Here is a 25,630-nt window from a genome sequence, read left to right as displayed (position 1 = left end):
ACCAAAGAGTCGGCTACACATCTGTCCGACTTCTATGAATGTGAACTATTTTTTTTTTTTGTCACCTTTGGCGTAGTGGGTGGGGAGGCTGTCCCCCTAGAGTCTGTCAAAGATTCTCACATTGCAGGCTTTGCTTTTTCTTCCTGGTCGTCCTTCAGCACTTGCTCTTAGCTCAGCTTTCAACGGGATTGATTGTGACACCGTTTGAAAACGCTTGAGGGGGTTCGCCTTTTTGTCCATTTCCGTTGTAAGATGGTTACATTCTTGCCCTTCACACAGTTGACATTGTGTATCAAGGCTGCCCATTGTTCTGTCTCGGAAACGGTGGAGGCTGGTGTGCATCTGGGAGCCTAACACAGACCTACCTCTATTTAAAACTCCCAGGCTGCCTCTGGGCACAGTGACTGGTCAACACAGTAGTCAATATTGGTGGAGGTATTAACCGTACTCTTGTTTTTTCATTCCAAAATAGGATGGGGAGTGTTTGTAGGAAGATGCATAAGAGATGGGGGCTGTTCTGCTTTCCTTAGCATTATAGACATACAGGCTAGGAAAGGAGTCCCACAAACTGGTCATTTACAGGCCAGGAAAGGGATCCCACAAACTGGTCGTTTTTACCAAGTTCACTTGAGCAACTGCTTGGCCCTGTGTGCAGTGCGTTTACACATCCAACAACCTCTCATCCCCTACTACTTGATACTTCTAAGATTTCATTTTCCTGTGAAGCTTGGTCTCTCTTGGTAGACTGCACGGGTCTTGCAGTCAGGGCTCTGCATGCCTACTGCCTTGAGCGCTGGGACTGAGGCTTGCGCTGCCAGTTCCACTGTGTGTGAGGGGTTCTCTTTACATGACTTTAGTGCTTCCTACCTAATTTTCCTTTTCACTTGGCTCATGAACATCTATTGTGTGGGGAACACAATTATTTACCTAATGACCTTCCTGCTCTAGGCCCAGTGATCACTGCAGGCCCTTATACCTTGCTTGTTGACGTAACTGGCATTCTTAATGGGGATGATATGTAATGATGTGATAGGTGTCTTTATCACTCGCTCATGGCTTTGCTAAACAACAGGGTTAGGCACATAATAAGCACTCAATAAATGCCAAATTGACTAATGAATCAACAAATAGCCAAAGTGTGCTATGCCAGAGACATAGATGTACACATTTGTCCTCCCACAATACTAGGATGTGTCGAATAACAATAAAGTCACAAGGTGCAGCCATTTAGCTGACAGCACTTTGCCAAGCAGTCAGTCTTTCCTTGATAGCCAAGGCAAATGCAGCATCCTTTGTCCCAATCTTAATTATAAACATTAACGCTCAGATCACACTTTACATGCCACATAAATGTATCTATACATTTTACAGGATGGCTAAGACGGGCTAAGAAGGCCCCAGTGAGATAGAGAGGTAGATGCTAAGGAAATTGATAGGGATGTAAGAATCTTTGACGGAATGCAGCAATGACCCCAAGATGAGAGTGTGCTGGAAACACTGCCTGCCGCCGCCACCACTACTGCTGTAGAGCCTGGCTGTGGGGTCAGAGTTGACCAAAGAAGCAAGGTACAGCGGGGGCTGGTCCTGGTGAACAAATGACCCCGCAGATGACAATCCCAGTCACCTGTGCCTGTCGTGAGGCCTAGCCGAGCTGATGCTCTGGGATAGTTGGGACTCCTCAACCAGTCCTATTCCTTGACCTGCTCACTTGGTGCTCAGATGACAGGTGGGTGGGCTTGTCGCCGAAGAGATGTTAGGTGTCTCTCTCCATTGTGGCCAAGTGAAGGAGGATTACATTTTTGTCAATCTGGTAGGTCTAGGTTCTTAGGCTTGGTTTTTCCTGTCATGGTTTTAATATGTCCAAGAGCTGGGACAGTACCAGTTTACTGTGATGAATTTGCAGGGTGGCACCATCCTAATTTTAGCAATTTTTTAATGGTCAGCGCCTTGTGAGGGGTTCTATACACATGATGGTGTCCACATGTCCACCAAGGAGCAGCATCATCTTCTCTGTCCTAAGTGGACTTGTAAGGTGGCCTCTCTCAGGAGTGGCAGCTGAAGTCACCGTTTACAGCATATGGAGTAACTTAGGGCAGGACACGGCCTGGTCCCCACAATAGATTCCAGTGGTTAAGGAAAATTGACGGTGCAGCGAGAAAGCACGTTCTCTTTCTCTTGCGGACAGTCAGATTTGTATTGTGCAGTCCAAAACAGACGCTGTTTACACAGTTTCAAACACCTGAAAAATCAAATCCATGCGACCCTTGGCAATGCAGAGAGATGTTTAGAGTATAGACATGTTTATTATGAATGCTTAAATATTTAAGTTTTACATTGTCAGTCAAAACACAATGTTTTGGCAGTTGTCTGGGCTTCAAGTGACTAGGTAAGCAGTGCTTTGTCCCACTGACTGAGTCTGGATGGATTATGTAGAGGGTGAAAATATACACAGAAAATGAAATCTACATTCAAATTCTTAACGTATTTCTTACCTACTTTACTTTCCTTTTTTCCTTTGAAGTTACATTTTATTAATATTAATGAAAATCTTGATGGGAGCTATAACCTAAAAGTACATGCTTTTTCATGACTGTAGAGATCTAGCAACTGAAAACTGAAGTTTTATTTTTTTCTTTTATGTATTTTATCATTCTTTTTAGATTACACAATACTAATCTCACTTTTTTTCCATCAAACATCATTCTGGTCACATCTTTAGTATAATCCAAAATTTATGAAATAATTTTAATTCCTTTTGTTCTTTTGCATGTATACCTGAGTTGAAAATATTTCCCATTTTAAATTACATCCAGACCACTAACTTTGTATGTAGTTTATTGTAATCACTCAGGGTGTGATTCGGTCTCTTGAAAACTACATTGTAAGGCACAATAATAAGACTCACAGTGACTCTCTGTTCTAGGGAGTTGGGGCGTTCACTATAGATAGTAGAAGGCAGTGAGTCGAAGTCCAGTGGATTGTGAACGGCTTCTGGGCTGTGGCAGTCCAGCCCTGATGCTGTGGGGTGCTATTGACATCTGAACAGTACTATGACTACTCAGAAGGTCCTTCTCTGTCACTAAGACTCTCCATCATCTTCATGACATTGTATTTTCTGTATCCTGTGTTTCTTTGTCATGGATACATATGTGTAAAAGTTCACAAGACATTACCATCTTAGCAAGTTGCTTCAAGGAGTAATTATATGTAACAATGTATTAATTCACTTTGGGGGGGGGTTTACATCTTTTTTCTTTTGTTTCTATTTGTTAAATAACTATTTTCAGGTGTAGTTATTGGCATCATGGGAATAACATCGAAAAACTGGTAGATCCAAAAGTGAACAGCAAAATAATAGACCCTTGAAGATGTAATCTGTGAGAAGACACCGAAGGATGGCGTGTTCTCAGCCTCTAGGGAACGCAACCAGGAAAGTTGTAATAGCATCTTAACCTCTCTAAGTTACTGCTAGAAGGAACAGAGGCACACCGATCATCTGGACCACACAGACAGAAAAGGCGGCAGTGTTGTGTGAAGGATGCGTCGTGTTGCAGTTCAGAGCTCAGCCCTCTCTCTCTCTGGCAATCAGCGGTAAAATGCTGTACCATGAAGCCGCAGTCCAAGGGGGCACTTATTAAAGGAGATCTGCTGAACTAAGTGTTGTTCTTTTTTGAGCCAATACTCACCAAGTGGAACAGCCTGCTCAGAAAATGAACTTAGATTCCTCCCGATGGTTCTAATGATGCGCTATTCCTCTTGATCCCCATCATGGAGCTTATGTCTGGTCTTTCCAAATCCTACAGTGATTTCAAGGGAGGAATTGCCCCAGAAATGGCAGATAGGAGTTAGATAGTATTAAAGCGGCTTATTTCTTCTGAGGCAAGAGAACAAAGTCTTAATAGGTCAATCGGTTTCTCCCCCTTCTCCAACCCCTGTGCCTGCCTTGCCCTCCCCCTCTCTCTTGTCCCTTTTCTCCTATTTTTTCTCTATTCTTCTCCTATGATCTCCTCTTCTCTCTTCTCCCTCTACCTTACCCCAACCCCAGTCTGTCATCAGAGAAAAGCTCCAGCTGATAATACCTGTTTGCAGGTACCAGCCGTAGGACATAGAGGAAGTGGAGACGAAGCCATTGAATCTCACCCTGTGTTGCTGCCTTAGGACAGCCTGCGGTGAGGGTAGAGCTGAGCAGGCTGAAGCTTTATGTGGGCCCCCTATAGAGTTACGCAACTGATGGAGCACATCTGGCCAAGGACTAGCTTGGCAGCTGTGGTGCCGATTGCGACATCAAGTATTGAGAAATAAGACATCTTGGTGAGGTTGGGGATGTGCAGTGGTCATGGTGTTTGTCATTTCACAGTCTTCAAAGGTTTCAGAAAGAAGTGGGGGGAGCATGCAAAAGGGCCCGCAAGCTGAGAATGTGAGTGAATCTGTGGTACAGACCTCAGAAAAAAACAGCTATGGTGAAATCACTACCCGTCACTAGAGAGACCCATGTTGATGCTGTAATGGCAGAGAGCATGAAGTCCTACCACCTGGGACTTCTGGGATCTGTCTGTGCTATATTCCACCCAGGAAAGAAAGCCTTAGTGATAAGAATGACTTCAAATGCCCGCCAAAAGGACAGAAAGACTGCCCATTGCTCTCGGGATGCACCCTGCGGGAAAGACAGAAGCCGAGGGTGCCTGCAGGGAGGAGAGCTGTAAATTGGAGTCCAGCTTGAAGAAATAGCAGGTAGAGTGAGGTAACATCTTTCCTCTGGTAACTAAAAGTATCAAAATTAATGAGATAACCACATGTTGGCACACGTACCAAGGCTAGAAATCCTAGCACTTCTAGCAACAAGTTAGTTCGTGCGCATGTTTTGCAAAAATGATTAGGGTCATGTGTGTTAGTTCTCACAGAACAGGGCATTGGCCATCTTCAGCTGTTTGGTTCTCCTCTCCCAAGGAATCAGACCATAGCATAGAAAAATAAAACCCTGCATGCCCGGGAACGTTAATATATCATTAACTATCGTCAACTGTGTGTTCAACAAGATGTTCAAGAGTAAAATCTATGAGGATTGTTAATTCATTCTAAGAAGAAATATCTACTTAACCAAGTGTGGCTGAGGAGAGCAACTAAGTAAGAGCAAAGGGACTAACTGATGAGCAGTGAGGATGCTGGGGGCGAGAGACGTTAAAGGATCACAGCGTCGCACGTGTAAAGCAAGCTTGTCACATGTGGCTGTCCAAATACACCCATGTCAACAATGCCCAGGTTGGAGAAGTGAAGCATTCCTGTCCAATTACTCCTTTCCATTTCCTAGATTTTCTATGATATAATTACCTCATTTTTCTTTAAATATGTGCCCTTTGATGTTTATCTGTTTCAGGTAAGTGTGTATAGGTCTGTTCTTGAGGCAAATACATGAAAATGTGTTTTCAAATCTTCAGAAGCCCGCCATCTCCAGAGTACCCAGCCAATGCCCACCCAGGTGTCCCCTGTGTGTTCCAGAGAAGAGGCTAGGTAGCTACACGCATCTCATTTCACGTAGCTCAGCCTGCTCTTCTTGGGATCGCGGTAAATGCTCTGCTTCCCCTTCAGCTCCATTTCCTTGTCACTTATGTCTCACATGTGCTCCGACATTCATCTTTGGACTTCAGCAGGCTCAGCTCCTGGGACGCCCCTCGTTGATTGAGTCCCAGATGCTCTGACTTGAATAAACAATCTAAAGTTGGCATGAAAGACAGCCAAATTTTTCAAGTAACTAAGTACCGTTCGCTTTAAATAGCCCCCCCCCCCTTTGGATGTTTGTCGCTTTCCCGGAGAATATAAAACTATTGAAATTTTAGGATTGAAATATTCTTAGAGCAGTTAAAGTGTCAAGGGAAGGGGTTACTTGTCTTGCGCAGTTAGCCACAGAGCGTTCATCTCGTATATAATCTCACTGTGCACTGTAGATGACTTCCTCAACCGCAAGGCAGTTTTGTCAAAATACAACCTCGTTCTTGGTTTCCTTGTCATCTGGAGCCTGTGCTTGTGTAAGATTAGAAAGACCGGGTGGCCCGTGTCTCTGGATGAGCAAGCTGAGACTCAGATGAACTACATTTAGAGGGAATCACATAGCTGATGGAGTTGGGATTAGACAGTAGCCCAACAGAGGCCCATTGAGTTCATGATAAGTTTTTTTTTTTTTTTTTAAAATCTTCAGTCATGCATAGGAAGGTATCTGGTTCACCACAGTAGAATTAGAAGTTAACTTGTTTCTGACAATTTGATAACTTTAAAAATTTTACGTTTGTTTTTCACCGCCCCCTCCACCCGCCTTTTAGCTCGCCTGTCACAAATGATCAATCTGTTGCGAGGGCTGGTTCCCTAGACTAAATATCCCGCTAACTCATTACTGGCGCTTCATGGTCGCATTCGTCCTCTTTCAGACGCAGCGATCCGAAGGCACCATTGAGTTTGGGAGGCCTTTAATATGTCATCAGGCCTTGGGAAGGGGAAAGGGCAGGTGTCCACCTGTGAAAAAGCAATAATGGGGGGGATTAGTTTCCCAAATCCAGCATGGGGCTTGCTGTGCTGGCCTGCATCCAAGCTACTGAAGTCCTCCACAGCTGGTCTTGGGGAGCCACCGAAAGCTGTGGGACAAGTCCCCGCAGGCTTCTGGGTGTTGAGTGGGAGAGTGCGACATGAACTTGGGAGCACAGGTTTTGAGTTGGGCGTTCCTTTTGTCCATCCAGCTAAAACATACTCAATACTCAATGTCGGCTCCTCTACCCCAGGGCCTTTGGCTTTGAGATTGGCCACTCCTCTCAGTTTTCCTAGATGTACTTTCTGTTGAGCTGAACTGGGGAAAGTTTTCACCTCCCTAATCCTCTTTCTTCCATCTCTTCCTTCTATTCCCCTTTGCTTCTTTCCCTTCTTAAATCATTACCATAATCTTGGCTTCCAAACAGGCAGCATCCGCCAAAGGCAGTCTCACGGGGACCAGATTACTTTCATGTGTGCCTAAAAACAGCGCACACACTACTCCCTGGAAAAGAAAACAACAACTTTGCCCTGGAACATGAAGAATACATTCTCCTGTAGAGAAACTATTCTACTATGCTTCCCCATGTCCTAAATGGCCGTCAGTGAAACCAAATAGAAGTTCCTTTCTGGCAAGAAAACTGTCCACTGGGGGGAAAGAACCTCCGTCGTGTTCTAATTTTAGAATGCTGTAAGGATAAAAATATTTTCGCCATTTTTTTTTCTCTAAAACCCAAAGACTTGTACTATATTTGAACTGAAAGATTCCTAATCAAAACTGGTATGGTAGGGGACTGGGTGGGGGGCCATGGGATCTCTTCTCATTGATTGTACGTGCTCAAAAGGTGTGGACATTTAAAAACACACATTCATTCTAAACATGGTTACTATAGTGAGTAAGATGAAAGAGTATTTGTTTATTTATTTTTGTTTTTGACAAGGTCATACTATGTAGCCCAGCCTATCACAAAACTCCCTTGGTGAACCAGGTTGGTCTCATATGCAAAGAGATCCACCTGCTTCTGCTTCCTGAGTGCTGGGATTGAAGGTGTACAGAATCACACCTGGGCCTCCAAACTTCTTTTTACCATTTGTTTTTTTGTTTTTTTGTTTTTTGGGGGTTTTTTTTGCCCATAGGGTGGTCTTGTGACCTTGTACCTTAAGTGACAGGAGGAAGACAAAGAGCTCAGACGCCCAGAGACCTGTTGGGGTTGGGAGTTTGGTATCTCTGAGTTTCTATGTGACAGGCCACACCTGTATGCAGGGGAATCCTGAGATTTCACAAGCACTGTGTCGGAATAAAAGTGACACCGCCTGAGAACTTCCAAGTGACACAATGGAATTAGATCCAGTTTGAACTCATCCTCTCACAGACACAGATTCACAGACCCTCAGTGTGCTGTCACTTCCCTCGACTCTCGGGCTCAGTGATAAATCTGGTGGGCTCCTGGTCCTCAAGTGTGTGAGAACAGTAGTTGGAGACAGACTTGTCAATAAGTACACAGTATGGCGTTACAAGAAACTCCACTGATTGTGGGAATGGGGGCGGTGCTATTCTGAATTTTGACCAAGTGGTATGTTATAGGCACGAGTAGATCATAGATGTCATACGTCAGACAGGCTGAGGGTTGGGAGTTTCAAAGATGTTCTGATGGGCTAAGCACTCCTTTTAGTACTTGTTTTGTGCAGAGATCCAGCAGCTCCAGGAAAGTGGCAAGGGTGGTCATTATGTGGGGGCAGGGACTGGGTGATAGTGTATTCTCAAACTGCCTAGCAACCAGTGCTTTAGGACTGACTGGGTTTGGTCTTCATTTACTCCATTTTTTAAAAAACTGAATGTTCAGGGGCCAGGGAGGGTGTCCAGGCAGCAAAGTGCTTGCTGTGTAAGCATGAGGATTAGAATCAAGAAGAGCTGCATGTGGCCGTGTGCTCCGTAATGCCAGAGCTGGAAGGCAAAGACAGGTAGCATTGGTGGCACTCAATATTCTAGCGTAATTGGTGAACTCCAGGCAAATGAGAAACCAACCATGTCTCCAAAAACAAGGCGGATGCCTCTTGAGAAGTGACATTAAGGTTGACCTTTGGTCTCCACACTGACATGCGTGTGTACTTAGACACATGTGTGCATACGCACACACCACAAGGAGAGACAGAGACGGAGATGGAGAGACAGAGAGAGACATCCAGACATTTCCATCACCACAGGTCTAGCTTGCTGCTTATTTTAACTTCACTGAGTAAGTTTCTGCAGCTGTCACTGGGGCTAACATCCGATGATCTGTGTGTCACCCTCGGGCAGGTGGGACACGCAGAGAAGACTTTGATAGGATTCCGCTCAGCTCCAGGCTCTGGATTTACATGACTGACAGCGCACACGGGTTCAGCACTACACCCAACACTACCAAGGGTGGCTATGTGCTACTTTTAATCCGATCAAATCACATTTCATCATTGATTGCTGATATGACATAATAATAATAAAAGGATCCTACCAAACCGTGACTCCTGACATCTGAAAGAACGCCTTGTCAATCATAGTTCAACATCTACTCCCGGTGGCCAAACCGGAGAGTCTTTATATGAAGACAGAAGTTGTTGAATAGTTATCTGGACCTGGTTTCTTCTAATTAGTGGTCAGTGTTTGATTATTTTACCTAATAGGAGAGTTAGGGTGGAATTAATGGAGTTTATTCTTATATATGAACACACATTGAGAAAGCATGTAAGGTCATTGTCAGCCGTTTGGTATTATTTTGTCACTGCAGCAATATTTCATAGCACTATAAACACAACAAAATGCATGTAGAAGACAGTTGTTTACATTATTCTAGAACATGAAGTTGCCCCGTCCGGTTATAACTTCTGACCAAAGACCAACTGTTGCTCATTACAACTTGTGACACTACTGACTCCAAGCATCCTTACTTCCTCGGAGCCTCCCATCTCTCCACGAGGGAGCGGAGTGTGTCGTAAGATCAAACAACTGGGCTTCATGGTTGCGTATACCCAGGGGGAATGACTGGGGCTCCAGAGGGATTTGTGTGCCTGCAATCATAGCCTGAGCACTTCCCCTCCTCAATCCCTTTGGAATTTCTCAGCTGCAGCCATCAGTCCAAGGGGTTAGCCGAGCCCGCGGGAAGCGCAGTATAATTGCTTCTGTTCATCACCACACCCTAGTTCCGGCCACAGTCCTGGAAAATCTAACGGCATTGTGAGCCCCGACTGGCTTTCTGACTACTGTACTCTGCTGCACCACCTTTACCCGTTCCTTCCTCAGGCCCTGGCGATCACTATTATGCCTGTAGAATGAAAACACTTGCACCTTGGCCAGAAGGTCAGCAAACTGACCTGGCATTTGCATGGGTTACTACTCTTACAACCACACTTAACCATACTTAACTGGCATTTGTGTGGGTTACTGCTCTTACAACCACACTTGCTATCTGCCACTCTAGACAGCAAGTGTGCTTGTTTAGTGGAAATGGTCTTTGTTTATCCAAGAAGCATGTTGTTTTCAGGTAACACGGAGTTTCGGATAGTCCTTCCATCTTGCAGAATACAGGCATACGATTCTGTAAAAACAACATTAAGGTACATAGAATCTGGTTTTCTAGGATCTGCTGTTTCCTTCTTTCAAAGATGGCTCAAATCAATAATCCTAGTGGAAATTCTGAATCAAGGTACCATGTGTCGGTGGAAAAACCTGAAAAGATTTCATGGATTACAATTAATCAGGAGGAAGAGCTATGGAATCTCAGTTGATCTGGTCTCAGTGTTAGGGTATGTTGTTATATACTGGCTAAAATATTCATACCATTTAGTGGGTAGAAATTCATAACCGTATTCATGAAACTGACCTCCAGTTTCTCTATATGCCAAATTAAAAGAAAAAATAGTGTTCTCTGAAGAGATGCATTTTTTTTTTAACTTTAAACGCTGGTGCCTCTTGCCTTACAAAAAGCAGGGGATTTAGTTGGTATTAACATGCCAGTGTTCTCTTACTGCTTCCAAGACTGACACCTGATGTTGTGTAGGTAACAGGGAAGTCTTGTTGAACTTACTGGTGTGTACACCTGCGTGTACTGTTATCAACCCTTTAATGTTACAAGGCTCTAATTTGGAGACGGCCTGTTGCTGTTTGACTTTGCCAATTTGCCCCCCACCCTCCGGCCATCGTCTAAACCTACCATCTTGACTCACTTTGTCGAATATTACCTTCAGTACCTTTATTTTACCCCCCCCCTTCCTTTTATCATCATGTGCCTCAGCTTCTGGGGAAGACCCATTACCCACCTTGCTGCCCTGTTAGTTTTGAACCACATAGCTTTCTTGAGAACATCATCTGGCTAGCCAATATTTAGTTTCTTGCTGTGACTTCCCAGAGAATTTCCTAATAGCTTCAAGTTGAAGGGTTCAGGAACCTCTGCCTATGGCACTCATCCAGCCCCATTGCAAATGTAAGTCCTTCCTCAGTGACTACATGGTTAGCGGCAGTGCTCAGGGCTGAGTGTGTTTGTTCCTTACTCCAGGCTGTCTCATCCCTATATGCACTGTTTCTGGGTCAAGTGAAGAGGTCTCCTCTCTGCTGTGCTGCTTCTCCTCTGTCCTGTGGGTGACTATGGTATGACCATTGCCATCTGCATCATGACGCCGTTAGGTACAAGCTAATGTTATTCTTTCCATCTTCCCAGGAACAAACCAAACATTCACGTGCAGTGCTAATGGCATGAGCCGCTCACACTTTGACTTTAAATGTTTTAACAGTCAAGACTTGCTTTTGATATGCCCACGTTTATTTTAGCATAATATATTCAGAGAACAGTAACTTCCAGTCAGATGTCTAGAGGATTTATTATATTCATAGTAATCCTTTCTCACGCTAGTATTAACAACCGACTTCAAAGCGTACCAGCAGAACTTAACAGTTCCATACTAATGATTGTATAATGAGGTGTCTGCTCATGGGAGCAGACTGAACCTGATTAAGTCATGTATATTCACAAATATGCATGTGGATGGGATATAGGTCATGTCAAAATGGATTAAGTTCTCAATTTCTTCATTTTTGTTACCACTCAAATAGGGATAAAGATAAAAGTATATGTGAAAATGTATTCTATTGAACTTAGTTTACACAATAACTCTTTATTTAAGGAACTTAACGTGTATTTTCTAATCATCTCAATTATGGCGGCTTCTTTTGTATTTTAAAAGATACCCAATGAACCTATTTACCACTCTAGTTGTCAGTGTGAGCCTGGGAGAGTGAGGCCTAAAATGAGGCAGGACAAAGGGTTGTGCAAGAACCAGTTTTATTCAGAGCATCAGACAATTTATACTCTGAGGTTTAAGAAGAGTCCCCTGGAGTAAAGTATACAATCACAAGGACAAGCTGCGTGTGGGGGAAAAAAAAAAAAAAACCATGATTTTCCATAGAGGCACATGAATAGCAGCAGCTGAGGTAAGCTCACGCCTACCTGCCACACCTGGGAGGAGCCTGAAAACACATTCTAAGAACAGTTCTGTGTTTTGAAGGAGCTGTGGCCACAAGAATCTTGTTTTCTTGGAGTTTCCTCACAAGTACTTAGAATTCTCGCAGGGTTCCATCCTTGGACCGTGTTCTGACACCTACCTATTGCTAAATTTAAGAACCAGGAGAGAGAGAGAGAGATAGATAGATAGAAAGAGAGAGAGAGAGAGCTCAGACACTTTCACATTTGCTTCTGTATTTATTGTAATAATATTTTCTTTACAGGTTTTTTTCCCTCTGATGTCACAGGGCATCATAGTACAAAGGCCTAGTTATCCTGCTCCATTTTCCGGATTGTCTTATGCTAATCACACTGTAAAACAAAAGAACTCAAATTACTATCTCCCTCTATTGAGCTTCTGGTTCATTCTTTCTGTTTACCAACCCTTTAAAACCTTTGTCAGCTACCAGAGAGTCTGCTAAAAAAAAAACATGCAAGCTAATGAGATCGTCTAATTCTTCTTCCTGGAGTTTGGTAACAAACCCTTTAAAAAAAATAAAATAAAATAAATAAAAAAAAAAAACCTTGTTAGGTGGTACATAATCTACAAAGATGCACGCCTACTTCCTGCTCCTCTGCCACCATGTCTTGCAGCTTTCTCCCCTATGGCTAGAAACTCAAACAAGCTGTCATGATAAATCCCCTGTCGGATCACGGGGCAAAGCACTCTGGTAGCTTAATAATGAAACACGTTACGTGTGGGGACAGAATGGTAGAAATAACAACTGCGCTCCGTCAGCCCCGTTCAGTCAGCAAGCGGCTGTCTTTCTGCTGGAGGCTCCATATTTATTATCTGAAGAGCGAAACACCAATCATTTACTGGAATTCCATATCTGGATGGAAAAAATCTATATGGAAGCCCTAGCAGTTTGCTTGCACTCGGCTTAGGAATCTTTCTTTCATTTGCATAGTCATATTTAGTATGTTCTTCTGAGTCTTCAGGTGCCGTGCGTGCGTGCGTGCGTGCGTGCGTGTGTGTGTGTGTTCCTAGCTATACAATCTATAAATGCCAGTTGATTCTGAGTCAACATGAAAGGTTTTGATTAACCTGAGGTTAGATGTGAATGGCTGGTTGGAAGTCTAGGAGGTTGGAACTATTGACCTCCATCTAGGAGAGAAACTGATCAGAAAGGAAGTCCTCTCATAGGAAAGCTGTGGGAACTACACTTGCCTCAGTCATGACAGATCCCCTCATTTATTTATAATAATATATATAATAATTACATATTATTATATATTACATATATTATATATATTAAAATAATGACAATTATTATATCCCTGCTTTATTTTAAAATGACTAGGTAATGCAAGAGTCATACTTCTGATAGCTTTTTAAAAAAACATAAAAATTCCCTTTGCCAGAAAAGAATCATTGCTGTTTAAGAACTCACCTAATAAGCATGTTCTGGAATAACTGTTCCATTTTCTTCCAGACTATCGACTTTTAAAATGGTTTGGATGCTCCTCCAAGAATGTTTTGTATTTTACATGTAAAGGATAACCATGCCTTTGACCTCTCAGCTGACTTTATGTGGTCTGTTGTTGATGAATCTACATTTATTTGCCACTCAAGAGGGTTCTTTCCTCTCTCTTAACACCTTCTGTGGGTCGCATTTGTTTGGGAAGGCAGAGATCAGACCCAGGGTTTTTTTTGCATGTAGGGCAAGCACTCTGCCACCCAACTATACTCCCACGCATTAAACAAAACAAAGCAAATAACTATCTTCAGTGAACACAATTTATATTTTAGGTTTTAGAAGTTTTATTTGGAATCATCACATTTTTCCTATAAAAATTTGAACATATTTTTTTAAAAAAAATCCACAAAATTAAACATTGGCTTTTTAAAATTTTATCTTAAAAAGTTCTCTAAGCACTTTGAGAGAACAGCTTTTCTAACCGTAAAGGACCATTTTACACTGTAGATGTTCACAACTTATTAAAAACATATGACCTACTTAGGGCATAAAAATAGAAGCTCTGCGCCATCATGGTGGTTGTTTATGGCCAAAGTACAGCCAGTTGCTGCGGATTATACTCTAATCCTAGCATTTAGGAGGCTGAGGCAAGAGGACAGGCATTTGTGGCCAACCTGGGCTAAGTAGCATGCACCCTCCAAGTCAGTCTATATAGCCAGACACTCTCTCAAATGCCAATCAAGCAAAACTACCCTAAAATACAGTGAGCAATTGTACTGACAGATTATGGATTTATATATTTTTCTTAGTCTAACTAGAGTCCTGGTGGGACAAAATCCAGGGACGTGAATACATGAATAGTAAAAGAAATGTTTATTTAAATGTTTACTTGCTATGAAGTAAGCTAGCAGGTACCAAATAGACCAGGGGTCGTATTCTCTAAATACGAAACAAGCGGCTCTGGGCCAATTGCTAGCGGTGACATTTGACTGCTCACACATGGTGATGGATAGGGCAGAGAATAAACCTTTACAGCCGGCCTCTGAGATACAAGGAAAGATAGTGATGAAGTGAAGCTTCCTGGAACATTTCTGCCGGTGGTCATGTCCAGCCTCTCAGTCTGTAGAGTGCAGGGTTTAACAATGAACAGCAGCAGCAGGACAAGTCACAGTACTGAGTGTGGAGTGAAGGATGCACAGAGAAGATGGTGTTGGCTGTAGGAGTACTTGTGCACAGAGCGCATACTAAAATGTAGAACTTTCTAAACTTGCTTTAGCTGGTAAACTTTTGACTCCAAACAGTTGCAACCCAGTTTGGTAACCAGGGTGCTCTGACTGTCAAGCTCAGTATGGAACTGTTTAGGTTGCATACAAGCTCCTGAGTATGTTGACACAAAGACATTTTATGATCATAGAGGGCATGCATTTTAGCCAGGCATTTGCTGTATAAACCTCTTGATTCTATTTGTGGAACAACAAGCTTTGGGCCACCTTGAAGGAATTCTAGGCATCAAGTAAGCGAGCAAGTTTAGGAGGCCTGGAGGTGGTAGGGGGAAGATTCTGAAATTGATCTGCATGTGCTTGTAAGGTTAATCCAAACATCTGAAGGAAAGCCTGGTTTAGGCTGCTGAAGATGAAGAGGGTGGTTCAAGAAGGATGACCTGCCATCACCTCTGTGGACAGGCAGGTGCCTCCCTACCAACAGCTGCAGCTGTCAGAGTGCTAGTCCAGGGAGGAGCACCCTAGTGTACCCGGAGGAGCACCCCAGCGTGTCTAGAGGAGCACCACAGAGTGTCTGGAGAAGCATCCCAGTGTATCTGGAGGAGCATCCCAGAGTGCCTGGAGGAGCACCCAGCATGCCTGGAGGAGCACCCCAGAGTGTCTGGAAAAGCATCCCAGCGTATCTGGAGGAGCACCCCAGCGTGTCTGGAGGAGCATGCAGCATGCCTGGAGGAGCACCCCAGCATGCCTGGAGGAGCACCCCAGCATGCCTGGAGGAGCATCCAGCATGCCTGGAGGAGCATCCAGCATGCCTGGAGGAGCATCCAGCATGCCTGGAGGAGCACCCCAGCGTTTCTGGAGGAGCATCCAGCATGCCTGGAGGAGCATCCAGCATGCCTGGAGGAGCATCCAGCATGCCTGGAGGAGCATCCAGCATGCCTGGAGGAGCACCCCAGCGTGTCTGGAGGAGCACCCAGCGTGCACTGATGTCTCCTCCAGGCCTTTCTACTCCCACATGATAGTCGCAGGAGTTCTTGTGCATCTGAGAGCTACTGCTTACTTGTTTCCTCTCTGACCAGCGCTCAGCCCCCAGTTCTTTCCTTTGCTTTGACAGCTTGGGCAAGGAGAGTGTGGCATGTGTACATAGTGGAGTATTACCCAACTATCAAGAAGAGTGAAATCATGAAATTTGCAGGTGAATAGATGGAGCTGGAAAGAAAATGATACCAAGTGGCAAACACTACCTCTTCTCTCTCATACACAGAGCTGACTTGCAAGTATTTTATCTGCATATTTAAATTGGAGCACAAGTTGAGGGGGAAAACTAGGAAGGGGTTTGGGGGGCATGTGAAGGGAGGAAGATAGTGGAGTACAGGTGAAATGAAAGCAGGAAGGTGAGGAGGAGACAGGGAGGCTTAGGCAGGGAAGGGTGTGGGGGAAATCAAGGAGTGTAAAGGACAGGGCTAACCCAAAGGAGGAGGGTACAAAAATCCATACGGGAGACCACAACCTGATTGTTTCCCAGTTGTGGGATAACAGAACACAGGTAAGAACAAAGAAGAGGAGCAATAATGAGGGTTAAGAGATTCAGCAGGCCTGGGGGTGGTGAGTTTAGGGAGAGAAGAGGGGAGTGGATAGGGTAGCTAAAACTAAGGGTATATAGAGAAGCCTTATGGAAGCCCAATTATTAAGCTAATTTCAAAATAAAACATTTAACAGCAAAAACAACAAGAGTTTGGACAGTGTTATCCTTTATGGGTGGATAAGGTCACTACCTTTTGTCAGTTCCCCTTCCCCACACCCTTGGGGTTTTTGTTTGTTTGTTTGTTTGTTTTTGTTGTTGTTGTTTTCTCTATGTCACCTTGGTTGTCCTGGAACTCATTCTGTAGACCAGGCTGGCCTCGAACTCTCGGAGATCAGCCTGCCTCTGCCATCTGAGGATTGGGATTAAAGGCGTGTGCCACCACCGCCCAGCTTCTCAGCTCTCACCATGAGTTTGGTCTGGGAATTTTCATCTTTCTTGCTGCTTTGCAGTCTTTCATTATCCGGCTCATCTCTTCTATTCTGCTTTTCACTTTTGGGTCTGATCTTAAAATCAGAGGCAAGACCAGTGTTTTTATCTGTACATTGGATTTCTTTAAACTTCGGGCTACTCTTTGTCAACAAGATATGTAGGTGTTGCTGAGAATTTTGTTCAGTCCTTTAGCTTGCTTCTCTCACGTTAGGAGTCACCCACTCTAGGCTTTTCCATCCAGTTATCGTTATAATATACTCTCTCTCAATCCAATATTTTTCATAGAGTCAAAACTTATTTTAGACTCTCATCTTACAACTTGGTGTGACTTCGCTGGCTCTCAAATATTATGATATCCTTCATAGAACTCTGTCATCTTCAGCGGGTGCCATCTTTGAGACATCATCCTCTCCATTATCTTTTGTTCCATAGTTGCTGTGACATTTGATTGATTTCTCGAAGATTTGTGATTGAATATTCGAAGAAGACATGTTCAGAAATAACATGACTCTGGCTTTTGGGTGCCTCCTGAAGACAAAGTTTTCTTCTTTGCTCACTTTCTTAACTTGCGAGGATTTCGTTTTACTTTAGATTCTCTTCAAAAAGTATAATAAACTTACTGTGTTAGCTTCATGCACTTTACTGTTTTAAGGGAGCATCTTCGTAGAGAAAAGAAAGTAAGCTAATCCCCAGTGGATAAGTAGTTATTATTTATTGGTAAGTGAGCAGCCAGTCAGAATGTCTCTGATTGTATTTGAGCCTCTGGTCTTCCTGACTCTGTCTCCTTACCTTTGAATACTAAGTTTCTTCTTCTATGAGTTTAAATGTGGATTGTTCTTGTTATCACTTGAATTATGTATCAATTCTTAGAACTCTTAGATTCCCTGCTTGAAAAACAGTTAATGGCTCCTAATATTAATCATGTCAGTCACACATGGGCCTGCTAAGTTTCACTGGTTTAGGTGATTTTATACCAAACATCTGAGTTCTAATCTTAAGGCGTTATAAATACTGGAGTCTGTCAATAAAAAGGTCTGTGTGTGAGTTTGGGCAAGTGTATAAATATATATTTGTCTTATAAAGGAAGGTCCTATCATGTTTGTTCACTTACTTGATTTTCCTGTCCCAATCCTTGGGAATGAGTGTGCATGAATTCTCCTCTTATTCTAGAATACAGAAAGAAACCCAAAAGTCTACTGATCATTTGGGTTTTGCTGTAAAGCTGGGCCTCCTAACATCTTCAATTGATTTTAGTGCTTGATTATATATATTTATTTTTTACCCTGCTATCAACACAAATGGATATACGTCCCTGTGCGAGGCTAGAGGAGAAGCTGGGTGGCCCACTAGTGTTTCCACCACTCATGGTAGCATCTGATGGGATGATAACTCAGACTCATGATGACAGTCGCCGTGTCTCTGGAACTTTCTGGGGTTTAGAAGCCATGAGCTCTACTCAGCAGTTCATTTTTTTGGCAGCAGGCAGTACTCTGTTTTCCTTGGCTTTTTCTCCCAGCAAGTATTATAAGCCCTCTGTCCTCACTGTGGGCTGATTACTCTCTTCTGTTCACTGGAGCCATAATTCAGTAGAAGCTATTTTTACCCCAGGACATGCAGATAGAAGTAGTGTAATTGAGAACACTGTCTTGAGGTGAAATTGGCTAGAATTTGATGCACTAAATCTGATATAGTCTGGCTTGCTTGTCCTTATAGGCAACTCACTGAAATAAAAAAGTTAAGGATGTTTTTGTTTATTTGTTGTTTGTTTTTCTACTTTTTGAATTGCATCACCATTGAGGCTAACTGTTCATTAGGAGATAATGATTTTGTCTTCATAGAAAAATCAAACTTAAAAGTAACCACTTACATACACACAATGCATTTAATGGGGTCATTAACTTACTCAGGTGATATCAAGGAATTCCATTACATTCACATTTAACAGAAATATCTTTCAAATACATTCCTTTTTGTGTATGTGTTCAATTAATTGCTATCCAATAGTTTCAGAAGAATCATGTTGAACCTGACTGAAGATAAATAATAGTTATTTAGATTTGGTCCTTATAATTTGAGACCTTCAGAAAAATGACACCTCAACTCCTTGCTTTAGCAAATATTTTCTGTATTGATGGTATGTAAATGGAATGAGTAGAAATTCTTATTTTGTAGTGTTTTGTGGTAGATGATTATCTAGACCAGCGGTGGGGATGAAATAGAGCTTAGCTATGCTGGAAGAGTATTGACCTTCACAAGCCCTGGGTCCCTTTCCTAAATCTGGTGATGCAAAGCAGGGAGTGGAAATGGAGAAATTATGTAGTAGCCATTATACAACCAGTAAAAATAAATGGAACTGTACTACAAATAATCTGTTATATTTCAGGTCCTCCGGGGAAACGAGGGAAGAGAGGCCGAAGAGGAGAGTCTGGTAAGTAATTGCCTCACGTTATTAAAGTTCTGGTGCAGGAGTTATGGTTTTTCCCCTTAACCAAAGGTACTATTCTCTTGTTGGAAGGTGTGCATATGTTCGGCAAGTCTAGTCTAGATTTTGGATTTAAGAATAGACCCTAATATCAACAAACTTTAGGAAGGAAGTATTGGCAAACTGTTGTTTATTGTGATAACTACAGACTCTTCCACCCCTGTTCTAGCTTGCTTGGCCATCAAAGTCTACCTGGCCTGTGTTCCTTGTTGGAGTTCTCACCCACACATGCTATGACCACATCGCCATGTGTCCTCTCTCTGGGTGACCAGCTGGGGGGGTATTTATCTGTCTTAGCACTTTAAGGAGGACCCTGGAAAGCTCTGCTATTTTATCCAGTGGGCATAGTATGTCATACTGCTCCACTGTTATTACTGACTCTAGGGTGTCTCCTGCTACAGCCACGGAGCTTCGGTGGTTAGAGCAGCATCCTTAGTCTCGGGGTTTCTGTGATGTCATTGTGGAAATGGGGCAGTTGACTGATCTGGCCACGGCTATTACAGTCATTTCTCCCGATGCTCACTTCAGTAGCTTGTGCTTTCGGGACAGATTCCTATAGGTAAGGTAAAGTAGAAAAGGCCAAAGTAATATTTCTGAAATCAAGATATAGCAATAAGGGAGGTCAGTTACTGCTCTTACTGTAAGAGGTCTCAGATTTTAGACGGGTCAATAGCCATGAGCTATTTCTCATGAGGACATCAGGTCTTCCTTTCATGGTGACTCCAGCTCCGAGATGGGATTCTCCACTCTCTAGTGTTAGTTTTTATGAATATTTAAGACAATGACTGACCGGTCGTTGAAATAGTGGAGCTGTCTCTATCAGGAAGACCAGGCAGTGCCCACACCCTTTCAGAAAAGATGAGAACATGAAAGGGATTCTGAAAATTCATCAGCTGGGGAGGGTGGCTGCTGGTTCCCAGGTATTCTCAAAAGCTGGCCTTGGGCCACCCTGAATCTGGATGGCCTGGCAGAGTTTGTAATAGAGTTCTTTAAAAATTAAACGTTAAGGTTAGCACGAAAAGCAGTGGGACCCATCATTTTTGTATCCTTATACATACGTATTATAACAGTTTGTTCCCATTTGTCTGACTCCACCAATCCCTACACCACCTCATGCTTCCTACACTCCCACTGGTTCCCCTTCTCCCCAAGTAATCTTGAGGGAAAAGAAATGATAAAGCAATCACCAAAGTAATCTTCTTCAAAAGATTGAGGGGGGAAGATGAAAACTGAGTACTTGTGCAAAGTTCTATAGACAAGCTAAAAAATCACCTTCCAAATGCCTAGTCACTGAGAGTTGGCGTTTAGAGCATAAGGTGCGTGAAATACAGAAATGCTCTCAGTTTTTGCCTGGGCTCTGGTTTAAAGAAACCTACAGAGTTGCTAGGCCTGGGCTTTTATGTATCGGGGGAAGCATTGAAGGAAGGACACTCTTGAAGGAAAGCCTTCAGCCGATGGTAGGCTTTGCTCATTTGACTGTGTTTATCAAGCTCAGGTCTCTGGAGTAGCCTTCAAACACAGTCAAGGTTCTCCTGGCTCGTATTTTACTTAGACTCACTTGTATTATGTAGTTTTATTTCAAATTCACAAGTCTCTCAGATGCATATTAGTAGGCTTTGGAGAACCTGACAGTTTGTCCAAATTCTATGCACAATTTGTGTTTGGGCATAAATTTATTTTTTCTGTCATCTCCAAGTCTGTGATGTAAAGAAAACATCTAGGACTCACTGTGTTGTAAGTCCCCTTTGTATCATTAGTATTGTGCTGGTAGTTATAATGATATCTATTAATTAATTTCAACATTTATATTCACTAATTTCTCTTTCTCTCTTTTCACCCCCCCCACAGGTCCTCCTGTAAGTATAGTCTGATGAGTTCGGCTCTTTCTACATTAACCAGGATCCACGTATGTTAAAACCTCGTTAAAAACAGATATGGTGGAAGCTTCATTTAGGATTGACCTTTTACGAATGTTTAAATGCGGAAGATGATTTCTTTACTAGAATATTTTGGGTCATGTGCTACACTAGAACGCAGTTTTTGGGGTGGGCTTTATTTTTTTTATGTTGTCACACACTGATTACTCTCTTGAGACTTCGGGGTAACACATGAAGCCCCTGGTTTTGAGTCTTTTTCCTGGAATCCTGAGATTGCTTTTGCACGCAGGTCTCCCAACTATTTCACACTTCTTTTTCCATCTGTTTAAACTCGTGGCTGAGATATTTGGACTCGCCGGCCCACCAAATGTAGATGGCAACATGATCGTGGAAGCGATACCCCCTGTGCGCCGCCGGGGCCAGTCCTCCCTTCTTAGGCAGCACTCCCTTTGAAGTCTGTTGGAGCCCTGCCTGCATAAGGAGCCTGAGACGTGGCCCTTGGAGAGTTTGTGCTCCTTTCTTTCCCTGCGTAGGTCATAGCTGTGGCATTCCAGACCGCTGTGCACTCACAGGAATAGATTATCTTGTCAGCTTTGTGCTCGATGCATTTTTTTTGAGTAATATCCTGGCTATCTGCTGTCTGACCCCCGTGTTTATACTGTGCACCGGGCCTTTTCAGTAGCAACGATCGTTAGCCTTGAGATAGTTTCTCATCCCAGGCTCTACACTGCCAATTTATCTGAGGCCAGCATAGTCCGGGGAGAGGGATTAACACACACTTGTTGACTTGTTCAGAGGAAGCATTGGCTTCTAAATATCTTTTGCAGTCTTCCTGCCATGTTCAAGGATGGGCCATGAATCACGTTTGCGATGATCTCGCTTCCGTGACTGACTTATCTGCTCTTGCTCAATGCTAAGTAGACAGCATGGCCCAGGTCTAGAAGCCTTGACTCTGCCTTCATATTTAAGTGCCTGTCTTTAAAACTCAAAACAAAACATGACTGCCCCTGAGGAAACTCCCAAGGTTACCAGGGGAGTGATGTGTTCAAGGTTTCTTTCTGTGGAATTTGTATTTGTCAGTCAGATCAAGAAGTTAATTCTCATGTCTGCAAGGGTATTACCTTTAAGATGCAAGTATTTCCTCCTTGATTCTTTAAACAACATGTAGCATGGTACCTTTGTTTGCTTGGGCTATTTCTTAGCCCAGATTTTCTGCTATAAGATTTTGTGTATCTTTTCTTACTATATATAAAGAAAGAAAGAACTGATTAGGTCTCAACTCTCTGGTGTGCAATTGTCTAGGGACTTTGTACCCCATATTTCATATTTATTCATGCCAGCCCTCTGATATTGCTAGCCCCATTGCCCAGTGATGAAGCCTAAGGTTCACTGAGGTTAATTCCACAAGGCTGCTTAGCCAAGGGCTTGCGAGGTTAAAATTCAGTTGGATATATCTGATTTTATATAATTTCAGCTTCATGCTTAGTTCTTTATGAAACCTAAGTGTGTTACAACGCAGACCATTGTTATACAAATTAGGTAGCCCATAGTTAAATCACATTCCCTGGCATTAATAATTATGTACACTATAAGCTTGGTAAGTCAAAGTAAAATGTCCACATTATAAAGCAAGCGTGACCTCCCCTCCATGCTATCTGAACTTCATTTCAAACAGGCCATGACAAGGGCAGCTAACTACTTCAAAGACATACGTTGTGACCCTGTGTTTTCATGCTAAGTAAGAGACAGTTCAAACTGGTCACATGAGGATCAGATGAGAGGCAGTTAAAAGGAGAAATGTCCCCCACAGGCTCAGGAGTGCGCACACTTTCCCCCCAGGCGGTGGCATTGCTTGAGGAGGTAGAAGGTCCAACTTTGCTGGAGGGAGTCAGACTGCCTGCTTCTGCCGCGCCTCCCCATAAGATGAATTCTAAGCTATAATTCAGAATAAACTCCTTACATAAATCCTTTTTGGTCCTGGTGTTTAATCACAGCAATAGAAAAGTAGCTGGTACACTAGCAGTTGGAAGAAAAGGAAGAAAAATACATAAACTGTGCAGCCTTTTGTAATGCAATGGAGTTGTATCTTGTTGCTTATGTTGCTCTGCCTGGGGCTCTGAGATGGTTAAAATGATCTCATAATGAAATTCTGTTGAGCCCCTCATTTTTTTACCCCCCCTCCCCCACCCAGGATTTCTAAGAAGCAGCTGCCTTCCATCTAGTTTTCCTTTAGAATAGGTAGCTTTATAGGCAATTACCATGGTCTGAATAAATATATATTTTTTTTTTTTTGGTTTTTCGAGACAGGGTTTCTCTGTGGTTTTGGAGCCTGTCCTGGAACTAGCTCTTGTAGACCAGGCTGGTCTCGAACTCACAGAGATCCGCCTGCCTCTGCCTCCCGAGTGCTGGGATTAAAGGCGTGCCCCACCACCGCCCGGTATGAATAAATATTAATGAATAGTGGTACTGTTATGATTAGACAGACTTCCTACCAATGTCCTTCCTATCTGCAGACACATCCAACTATAGGCAATTTTAATGTCTGGTGATCTTATACTTCCTATTTTAAGCATCATTTTCATTTTATATGTGGGTTTCCTTTTATTCTTTTCCATGAACCAAAGTCTGAAGTTAATGCAATCCTATTTTTAGAAAAATTTCCTTTCCCTCATTGGTGTCCTTAAATTGTGCTCAGCTCTCTCCACAAGTATGAAACTACTTCCCGTGTGGATCTCCAGGTGTGTTACCATTTTAAACACAAGGACCTTCGTTTTCATTCTGTTATTTTTCATGTACTCTGCTGAGATTATAGTCTTGCTTCTGCTGGGCAACCCTTGGCACAAAACCTATAGGAATGAAGTCCTCCAGGACTCCAGGAATCTTTCCTGCTGACCTCCTGGGGGACTGGGGCTTCTTGTGAACAGAATGCTGAGGCGTGGCCTTGCATCCAGCTCTGCATTTTCCCATCCTTTATTTTATTGTCAGAGTTACTCGGTAGTAGAAAGGGCAGCACTGGGCACACTGCCGTGATCCATATGTGTTGACGGACCCAGGGGAGGATGCCGTATCTCACTGTCTTCTGTTCTCGTTAGAATGTAACTGGTTCTTGTTACCCTCTTGCAGTAATGTTCTCAGAATGAGAAGAACAAAACAAAAAAACATACTTTATCGGACAATTTATCAACTTTTCATTTTTATCTTCGTTTGATGTTTCTTGGAAAACTTGACTAACACACTAGAATGTGTGGGTACGCGTAATTACACGCTTTCCTTGTCAGTTCTGTGTTTTGTATACTGCAGTTATTTATAATTTAAGACTTGAAATGCAACTTGAATTAGAGCTCACAGATCAATTACTTCATAGTAAGCTGTTAAGCCTTAATCCGTTTTGACAAAAATATTTATGAACAGCTGAAATAGAGCCGTTTTATGATTATAAATGTGATTTGTCTGCTTTTCTATCTGCTCATGAAGGTATCACTGTAGAATCCTGCTCTAAGGAACCCCATGCAGGTGCTTTAGGCATCAAGCTCTGCTCATACCACTATATTCACTCGAGTGATGTGTCTGACCATTGTGTTTCCTAGCTAGAAATTATACTTTCGGATTTGGATAGTGTGTGTGTGTGTGTGTGTGTGTGTGTGTATCTGTGTATGTGTGTATGTGTGTGCGCACGTGCTATGCATGCAGATAATCTACATGTCCATGAATGGAGGCCAGAGGTTGACATGAGGCATCTTTCTCCATTTGTAGTCCAACTGGATTTTGAAACATGGTTGCTCACTCTACCTAGAGCTCACCAATATGAGCTGCCCATTGAGCTCCAGGAATTTGTTCCTCTGTCCTTCCAATAGGATGCTTTTTCCACCCCCATGCCTGACTTTTAATATGTGTTGGGGAATCCAAACTCTGGCCCTTGGACTTGACAGCAAGCACGTTGCAATTGAGCCATCTCCAGGCCCTGGTGTGATATATTCTCCTGAGAATAACATCAGGATTTTAAAACTGAGCAAATGTCTCCCCAGTCTTACAGTCTATCCTTCTGTCCAAAAGGAAGTCCCACTCAAATATCCACAGGTCATAGAATCAAGCCGGTCTAATAGCTGTAGCCAGAGAAAGAGTCAGGAGACCCCTTTGTGACTGACAGTTTTACTTGCATGGGTCCACCAAGCCCTATAATTGCTCATGATTGACAGAGATATGATGTTATTGTTGGTCGCTTAAACCCTCTGAGGTGTGCAATCCGATGCTGTTGCACAGCCTCTTTTGTTCCTCCACCTTCAGCAATTGTCAACTCAGTTTGAACGTGAGAATCTTGCTGACAGATGAGCGAGGCAGACCAAGCCAAGCTAAGCTTACTATGCTGGTTCTGTGGTGGATGAATTAGGAAACGAAATCTCTGAAGAACTTTAAGAGGCAAAACTCTGACATCCCTACTTCATAATGAAGAAACAACCGATTTCTCATTCGAGAGTACTCCTTTTCCAGCTATCAGTAAGGCGGTAACAACCACTCATGCTTCCACCGTTTCAGGTATCAGTTTCCATATTGCCTTTGTGACCAAGACTGGCT

At 43.0% G+C, this 25,630-nt stretch overlaps 1 protein-coding gene across 3 annotated transcripts in view; it reads left to right on the top strand.

Annotated features, from left to right (window-relative positions):
• The window catches only part of Col25a1 (collagen type XXV alpha 1 chain), a 385,869-nt gene that overhangs the window by 169,277 nt on the left and 190,962 nt on the right, over positions 1–25,630 (top strand). For all 3 annotated transcript variants that reach the window (XM_041633950.1, XM_041633896.1, XM_041633829.1), the window contains exons 3-4: positions 19,083–19,127; positions 21,030–21,037. In XM_041633950.1, the coding sequence (XP_041489884.1) occupies positions 19,083–19,127; positions 21,030–21,037 (53 nt within the window). The remainder of the gene's footprint in view (positions 1–19,082; positions 19,128–21,029; positions 21,038–25,630) is intronic.

The sequence above is a fragment of the Microtus oregoni genome, unplaced genomic scaffold, assembly GCF_018167655.1.
Source record: "Microtus oregoni isolate MIOR12 unplaced genomic scaffold, Mior012 000000F_ref0000247, whole genome shotgun sequence".
NCBI classification, from domain to species: Eukaryota; Metazoa; Chordata; class Mammalia; order Rodentia; family Cricetidae; genus Microtus; species Microtus oregoni.
The sequence above is the reverse complement of the archived record's forward strand: the minus strand, read 5'-3'. Positions and strand labels throughout refer to the sequence as shown.